This window comes from Chrysochloris asiatica, unplaced genomic scaffold, assembly GCF_000296735.1.
Source record: "Chrysochloris asiatica unplaced genomic scaffold, ChrAsi1.0 scaffold00076, whole genome shotgun sequence".
NCBI lineage: Eukaryota > Metazoa > Chordata > Mammalia > Afrosoricida > Chrysochloridae > Chrysochloris > Chrysochloris asiatica.
The window spans coordinates 7,268,612-7,277,392 of record NW_006408594.1 but is presented as its reverse complement, the minus strand read 5'-3'; the positions used below and the strand labels follow the sequence as shown (position 1 = coordinate 7,277,392).

The following is an 8,781-nucleotide window of genomic DNA, read 5'->3' as shown; positions in this document are numbered from 1 at the left end:
ATATTACTAAAAAAGAGTCCATCCGTAAAACGAATGAGGCAGAAATTCAAAATCAAGTTCATTTTCTAGTGGTCTGGCTACAAAAATCTCCACACACCCAGAGAAGTTGCCGTTTGTTCACCTGGCACCTTCCAGTCTCAATTTTTTCAAGTAAGCAAAGATGGCAGCAGAAACGAAAGTCCTTTGTATTTGTAATATAGAATACACGACGTGATCCTCAAAGCCTAGTTAGGAAGCCTCCGCAGGGCCAGTGCCCTGCCCACTGGAGGTGGTCCTGCCCATTGGATGTGGCCCCGCCCACTGGAGGCGGCCCTACTCAAGCTGATTGGCTGTGTTTTTTCTTACTTGGTAGGAGCTCAACCGAACGTGCAGAGCCATGCAGCAGCGTGTCCTGGAGCTCATCCCCCGAATCGCCAATGAGCAGCTGACGGAGGAGCTGCTCATCGTCAATGACAATCTCAACAACGTGTTCCTGCGCCATGAACGGTACCCTGCCCAGCCTTCTTCCATCTTCCCCGTTCTCCTGGTCTCTTCTCAGCGCCCGAACCTTCTCCTGCCGTCTTCTCAAACACGGGGCAGCCACAGGGCTGTCTTTGAGCATGTGCATGAATTCCCCATCCACTCACTCCCCCTTACCTGCTTTCCCAAGTTATTCCTGCCACCTGTGTCCCCGAGTCCACCCCGAGAGATGGGGAAACAGTGGCTAAGAGCGTGGGGCTGGTGCCATACACACCTGCTCGGTCCTCGCTTGCTCCTCCACTTGCTGGCTCTGGGATCTGACTCAGGTTACAGCACTTCTGGTGAACAAAGCTCAAACAGAAGTTACTAGAACAGTCTTTATCCAATGGGTAGCTTTCAGAACCCAAGGAAGAGTGAGACCGTGAAGCCTCCCAACGGGGCAGGAAGGAGATATCCCAAGACAGCTCCAACGTCTCAGGGATCGAAGGGTACCACCATCAGCAAGTAGACCAGCTCCAACATCTGCCCATCCTTGTAGCTTGCTGCCCCTGAGACAGACTCTGACTTAGAGGAGGGGATGGCCTCTTGATGCCAGTTCAACCAGGACCCGGTACAGTGAGGGGAGAGATATTGCTCAAAGGAACAGCTTGTCCGTGTGTGTGAAACAAGAGCCTTGTAGAGCAGCCATGAGAGTCCATGAGATGATGGCTCGGTAAATGCTGCCACTTATTCCAGCCCGCCAGTCACTCGCTCAGCCCTGCATCTTTCTCCATCAGCAGATGCTCACAGAGGGATTCCAGTTCAGTACAGAGTGGGGTGGGGTCAGTGCAAGTCACATCTGCTTGGCTCCTGTCCCTGGCCCTGTGTGCCACCCTCCAGCTCCTCTGGGAATGAAAGTAGGCACATGGGCTGGAGGGTGGAGGTACCCCCCAAAACTCACTCTTTCACTGTGACTCACACCCAGTGTTTTCAGCTGATCTTCAGAACCATCTGGAGGGGTTCTCTTACCCCGTTTCTAATAGACAAGGAGACTAAAGTACAGAACTGATGTCATCTACCCAGGGCCACACAGCCTCGGACAGATCCCATCCCAGCTCACCTGCCCCCTGGCCTGTCTGAGGGTCCTTTAAATGGCTTTATAAAGCAATTACATAAAGTGTGTGTGTCTGTCCTGTGTCCCATCAGGGATCACAAATACCTACCTATGACTGAACCCTGGTGTGGCACTATACGATCAGCACTGGGCTGTAACCACCAGGTACTCCTCGGAAACCCTATACAGGGTCACTATGAGTCAGAACCGACCCCACAGCACTTAGCAACAGCTTCACTGAAGCTGGTCTCACAGAGCAGCAGTGACCTTTACACTGGGCCGTGTACGCTGCTCTCTGCTCTGTTCTAGTTTTGCCTGGTGGGGATGACCACAGAGAGTCTGTCCAGAGCAAACGAGGATACAGTATCACCCTGCGGTGACCCTGTCTTTGATTTGAGACCCACAGTTTGGAAACCCCGCTTGAGTCTTGGTCCTCTCGGTATGTCTCCTTGACTTGCGTCTTTCCTGTCTTGTAGGTTTGAGCGGTTCCGAACAGGCCAGACCGCCAAGGTAGAGACTCCATCTTTTCTGTAATTAGCTCATGCTCTGTTCATGGGAAGGGGGTGAAGGGCTGGGGGTCCCTTCCCAGAGAACCTGGTCGGCTGGCTGGTGCTTCCTTACCCAGGCTCACTGTCCATTAAAGTAGACAAGGCTGTGTCCCCAGCTGATGCCCAGGGGTCTTTCCAGCTTCCCAGGGGAGAAAGAAAAGTCCATAGCAGTGGGGCTCCAGTGACAATCTGTGGGCAGAGCTTCTGGGCTCGGGGCTTCGAGACAGGAAGTGAGGCTACAGGCAGAAAGGGTCATCCTCACGGCTTCTCATTCCCTGCAGACCCCAAGTGAAACGGAACCTGCACCTGACCTGATGGACATGGGCCCTGGCCCTGCGGCTCCCAGCCACCTCTCGTCCCAGCTGGCAGGAATGAGTAAGTTGGCTGCCTGAAAGTGTGTGAGCACCCTGCACTTTGGGGCCCCAGATCCTACTTTGTGAGGGTCCCAAGCTGAATCTTGTAACAAAGCTGGGCACCCGGGATCAAACGTGGGTGTTCTGTCTCCAGAAATCCCACCATTCTGTGCTTGCAAATACGCCACAGGTTAGCTGTCTTGGTGGCATTGGACCGGTGACGTCCACGTGACCTTCCTCATAGATTGTTAGAGGATTAGGTAACTGAACACATGATGTGATTGTATGGGGCCAGGCCCAGAGTGCAGGCCTAATAAACGTTAACCGTGGTCAGCATCACTACCTGCTGCGTGCTGACCTCGAGGAAAGAATTAGGGTCCCGTCTGGAATCTCTGACGCTAGGTTTCTTCTAATCACTACCGCCCTCCCGTGAGTCCCTGGGTGGAATGAAGTGTTAACACTCGGCTGCTGACTGAGAAGTTGGGGCTCTAGTCCACCCAGAGGCACCTCAGAAGGAAGACTTGGCAGTCTGCTTCCTAAAGATCAGCTGTTGGAAACCCCATGGACATGTGGGAGTGCCCCGAGTCAGACGTCCTTGCTCCCACTCTGGCCCCACCTGTCCAGTACCAAGCCTTGGGTTTAGGAGCAGCTCAGTCTACCAGGACAGCCAGGTGGGTCCTCTACCTGGGCCTCTCTGTCCACACAGACTTGGGCTCCAGCAGCGTGAAGGCTGGCCTGCAGTCTCTGAATGCCTCCGGCCGACTAGAAGACGAGTTTGACATGTTTGCAATGACTCGGGGCAGCTCACTGTCTGACCAACGGAAAGAGTGAGTCCCCCTGGGCCCTGCCTGCTATCTGGCTTCAGGGTCCCCACCCTGACTAGGGGGTTGGGGAGGCCACCCATGTCCTCCGAGGTGAACACTTCCTGCCCCCTAAGTCGGTCCAGCGTGGCCCAAGAGCCACCCCAAGCTCCCCCAGTGCTGTTTGCCTTGGTAGTGATGGGTGGAGAGGGGACACGCAGGCTGATGACCAACTGTGTGCCACCTGCTTGTGTCATGTGACCTCCCGTGGTCCAGCATGCGGGCCGATGTTGGGCAGCACTAGGTTAGAACCCAGGGTTGTCAGGTCCCACCAGTCTCTCCATTCCCGGCCAGCTCCCCATGTCTACGTCCTCCCGGTACCAGGTCATCCGGGGCAGGTGGGGTGGTTCTGACGGAGCCATAGGACTTGCCATGCCGTTCTGTTGGTTCCACCTCGCCCGTGTGCGGAGCCGGGGTTCTGCCCATTCATGGCCCATCTCCCATTTCCAGGAGGTGCTCTGAGTGTGTCACCCAGGCCTGTGGAGTTTTCAGGGACTGGCTGCACACACAGGCTTAACAGGGAAGATGCTTGCCTCTTGTTTTGTGTGTTTGTTTTCAGCCCCCCAGCACACCCCACCTACATAGGCAAAGCCAGCTGCCATAGCCAGCCCTGAGCTTTGTGCCGAGCCTCTCATCCAGGGCACATTCTGTACCCCGAGACTAGGTGTCCCGGGAGCAGTGGCTCCCAATTGCTCTGGAATAGGGATGTCTGTGGCTGTTGGGCAGAGAGGAGCTGATGAGTCTGGTGGGGCTTGCAGCCAGGAGGGTGGTCTGCCTGCTGGGCCCCAGCGGGCAGCTGTGCTGGCCACACTGGAGAGCCCCTGGGCCCTGGGAACACAGAGCAACCCCAGGCTGAGACTTGCTTCCCAGGTCCTGCAGCCTTGTGGGAGAGTGATGTGTGAGCAGACGGTTGCCTGCAGTGCTGAGAGCTGGCCTAGGAGATGTGCGAGGCATGGCCAGCAAAGGGCGGCTGTCAGGAAGGCTGGCCAGCAAAGGGCATCTGTCAGGAAGGCTGGCCAGCAAAGGGCGGCTGTCAGGCAGGCTGGAGCAGGCAGTAGGAGGAACGGCCCTTGCAGGGCTCCTATGCAGAGGCAATCAGATCATAAGCTCTGAAGTGGGCAGGTGTGTTCTGTAGGGAAGGTGGAGGGATGCTGGAGAGGGTGGCAAGGGCCACCCAGACACAGTGGGGAGGATTGGAGCAGGCTCCCCTGGGGGTGGCTTTCCACCCCAGCAAAGAACTTGCAGCAGGGAAGCTCAGGAATCACCTTTCCCTTCCCTTTGTTTCCCTGCCTAGCTGGTCCACCTTCACCCTCCTGGTGGTCTCTTTAGCACTGGTGACCTGACTGGTCTGCTGACTCCCCCTCCCTGCCTTGTCCCCTGGGACTCTTGAATCCCCCAAGGCCTTTTCTGCCTGCCTTTGTCTGACCCTCCCTCCCGCCTTCAGCCTCCTGTTCCCTGGTTACCTAGAAGCCAGCGCCTTGTCTTCCACCAGCTCCAGCTCTGACCCTGCTGGAGTCCTGGGGAGCGTGGCTGCAGTCAGGGTGTGTTCTTCAGGCGCTTCCTCTCCTTCTCCCACATCATGGCCCTGAGAGCACAGATCTTGCGAAGGGGTTACCTGGGCACCTTCCCTGGGCACCCCCAGTAGCAGCCAGGAGAGCTGCCCCACCCCCTCCTGTTAGCGCTGTTTTCCCACCATTAATGGCTTATTCGGTTGCTCTCCTGAGGCTTGGCCTCAGGCACCAAACATTCCCTCCTTTCCATCCCTCCTCTGCCTCTGCTCTCCCACCTGCCCTTCAGCCTGGCACAGCCTCCCTGCACCTCCCGACCATGCAGGCTGGCCAGCGCCCCCTAGTGGACACCTGAGAAGCAGAGCATGCTGCCGAGGCAGGGAGGGGAGGGGCAGACTCAAGCCAACTTCAGTGCAAGACCCTCACCAGCAGTTTGCAAAATTGATTTCTGCAACAGAATGAAATTCTCCACTCAAATGCAGCCTTATACAGAACCACAGTTTATAAAACCACAGAACAGGCACCGCTCAAAAGGTCTGTAGGTGAAGCTCCCTAGCATCACTGCTGGGGCTGTGTCTCAGTCCCTGGCACTTGGTCACTGCCGTGGCCACTGGTGTTCCAGCCTTCTCGTAAGATCCCGTCTTCCATTGCCCGGCTGGGCTGGAGAGCTGGAGGCCTTGGTCATGCCGTGTGACCAGGCTGAGTCCAGCGGGAGGGGTGTGTTTAATGACTATGGTTGCCTCTGTGTTTCAGGGTCAAATACGAGGCCCCCCAAGCAGCAGACGGCCTGGCTGGAGCCCTGGATGCCCGACAGCAAAGCACCGGAGCGGTAAGCGGAGGGAGGCAAGGGATGCTTCCTGTGTGGGCGCACTTGCTCAGCACCCACGCTCCCTGAGGCTATTGTGGCTGTTCCTGTGTTACAGCTGAGGCCAGTTAGGTTCAGGCAGCCCTGGGGTCCCTTCCCAGCACCCCCACTTACCAGCTGAGTACCTGTAGGCAAACCATGCCCCTAACTGACCCTGGGTTTAGATGAGTCTGCAGTAGTTTCTAGGAGCAGTGGTGGAGCGGGCCTGTGCAGTGTCTTGTGCTGACGTAGAGTCCACTCCCTGCCTCTCTCCATCCCAAAACCTAACTCTCTGCCATCAAGTCAATTCCACCTCCTGAGGGGAACCAGGCTCCTTGCCCGTAGCAGCCCGTCACCTAGCCCACAGCACCACACCCTTGTAAGAACACCCTAAAACAGCATGGGGTACCGTTGAAATCCTTAGCTCTGTGAGTGGTGTCAGTGCTGGCCCCTCCCCCTGGACAAGAGCTGCAAGCACAGCTTCCCCTGTGTGTGTCTTCCTGGATGCAGCTGGGCCAGGAAGGGTTTCTTTAGCCAGCTCTGGTGGGGAGGTAGTTAGAGCCAGCAGGGGCGGGGAGAAGGACAAGGAAGGGTGGGCAGGGAAGAGGTTGGTGATGGGACATGGGCTTCCCTGAGGAGATCGGGAGGGCTGAGGAAAGGCAGGAAGACTGGGGAAGCCACTAGAACCTCTGGAGCCAGGGGGCATGTATTTGGTGTCTGTTTGGAAAGGATCCAGGATGGAAGCTAGGAAATGAGGTAGGCGACTTTGGGAGCTACCCAGTCCACCACGGGCATAGAGTCCTGGCAACCCCCGGCTGCATTCCAGCTCTGCTTCAGGGCCTCCCAAGGCTGAGGGGAGACATAGCACCATGGGCTTCTTAGAGCACAGAGTGTGTGCGTGCAGGCCATCCTTGTAGCTCCTGGAACCCTGATGAACCCAGACATTCCAGGAGCCTGCTCAAAGCGCTCCTCTCGGGTCACCTTTTGTGGACAGAGGCCAGGGCCAGAGAGAAGTGTGTCACCTACTCAGGCAGGAGGAGAAGCAGAATCCCGGTGTCTTCTCTCCTGGCCTGGTGCCCTGTCCCCAGGAAGACACAGATACACGCACACACACACATCCTGTGGTGGCTCTTCCCTCAGTCTCCAGCTTGCCCGTCGCTAACTATGAAGGGTTAGGAGATCCCGTGTTTCTAACACCTGAGCTGCACATCCAAACCCCGAACCCCCTTCGCATCTGTCTGGAGAGAACTGAGCAGCTTTGCCCAGCTCAGATGGGGCGCTGGAGTCCCTGAGCAGTTGTGGTTTCCCCACAGCAAGACGCTCTCTGTTCCTTCCTTTACTTCCACTGTGTGTCACCTGTCACCAAATCCACCCCACACATCATACACAGCACTCCACATTCACACCATGCCCCACCATGCAAACACCACACACCATACACTGCACCCCACGTTCACACCATGCCACACCATACAAACACCACATATCATACACAGCACCCCACATTCACACCATGCCCCACCATGCAAACACCACACACCATACACTGCACCCCACGTTAACACCATGCCACACCATACAAACACCACATATCATACACAGCACCCCACATTCACACCATGCCACATCATACAAACACCACACATCATACACAGCACCCCACATTCACACCATGCCACACCATACAAACACCACATATCATACATAGCACACCACACGTTCACACCATACCCACCCCACATATCATACACAGCACATCACACATTCACACCCTACCCACACCACACACCATACAAAAATTTCACCACACATTCACACTATACCCAGCCCACACACCTTCACACTACACACTACACTATACACACTACACATTACCCTGTATCATGCCACACCACATCAACTGCACACTGTGCACACTACATACTGCACTGAACCATACACCCCACACATCACACTACATACACCAGACCCCACACAGGGGTCTCCTGACTCATAAGAACTACCCCCAGACAGTCCCTTGCAGCATGCCCCTCTCCCATCCAGATGGAAGGCTGCGGCGAGCAGAGCCTCAGGGACTGGATGGTGAGACGAGGCCTGGTGAGGAGAGCAGCAGGGGGAGGGGGGCCCAGGCGCTGCTGCTGAGGGAGGGGGCTACAGAAGGCCTGGGGGCGGGGGCCCTGAGTGTAGCACGGACGAGGCCCCAGCGGGGCACCTTGGCTCAGCCTGTGCCCTCCACACTCTTCCTCAGCCCCAGGGCCTGCTGAGTGCTCCTGACTCCCGCGTAGCCCCTCTGACAGCCCAGACCCTGGGGCTCACCTGCCAGCTGCTGCTACCCCTTGGGAGGCGGGCTTTCTGGGCTCTGCGTGCCCCCACCACCACCACCTCTGGGTCTTCATGCTAGCTCTTGGAACTTGGGGTTTCTGGCTTGGGTGAGGAAAGGTCCTCCTGTCCCAGTGTAGCTAAGAATGAGCTAAGTGGCCTTTGGTGACCTGCTCGTCTGACCCTCAGCATACAAGACCGCTAGAGTTCTACCCTTTGTCTGACAGCTGAGGGAAACGGGGTGCACAGACGTTCAGTGAGACCCCAAAGGGCAGACTCAAATCCTGGTACAACATCTACACCCACAGCTGGCTTTCCCAAGGGCAGTCCCACACAAGGCCTTCACCTCAGTGCCTGTGCCTTTGTGGCCCAAGTGACCTGTCCCCTCCATAGAGTGGCCTGAGTCCACCAGCCTGACCCCACCCCGAGTCTCCGGATTCCTTTATAAGAGCCCCTGAGGTAGAGTGGCCGTTGGACGCCAGGACTGGGCCATCATTGTTGATCCAATCCAGTCTCTACCCTGAGCCTTGACTTGAGACCCCTCTCCAACTAGGAAGAGTCCCCCACCCCACCCCACCCCCACTTGCCCCACTGAGTCTGCTGGCCCGTGCCTTCCCTCACTGGCAGTGCATGGGGCGGGGAGGGGGGGCTGTCTAGTGGAGGGGAGGCAAGAGTGACTGTCCCACCCTCCTGCCTTCCAGGTCCCTGTCCCACAGGCGTGCCTCATGGAGGACATTGAGCAGTGGCTTTCAACCGACGTGGTAAGCTGGGGCTCACCCAGCCCACTGCCCCCCCCC

The 8,781-nt window shown here is 56.9% G+C and overlaps 1 protein-coding gene across 1 annotated transcript in view; it reads left to right on the top strand.

The window, feature by feature from the left end:
• The first annotated feature begins 358 nt into the window (after nucleotides 1-358).
• TOM1 (target of myb1 (chicken)) overlaps nucleotides 359-8,781 on the top strand; it is a 9,203-nt gene continuing 780 nt past the window's right edge. The window contains exons 1-6 of the mRNA XM_006865232.1: nucleotides 359-486; nucleotides 2,029-2,062; nucleotides 2,382-2,475; nucleotides 3,160-3,280; nucleotides 5,575-5,650; nucleotides 8,686-8,745. Coding sequence (XP_006865294.1) covers nucleotides 377-486; nucleotides 2,029-2,062; nucleotides 2,382-2,475; nucleotides 3,160-3,280; nucleotides 5,575-5,650; nucleotides 8,686-8,745 — 495 coding nt within the window. The 5' untranslated portion in view covers nucleotides 359-376. The remainder of the gene's footprint in view (nucleotides 487-2,028; nucleotides 2,063-2,381; nucleotides 2,476-3,159; nucleotides 3,281-5,574; nucleotides 5,651-8,685; nucleotides 8,746-8,781) is intronic.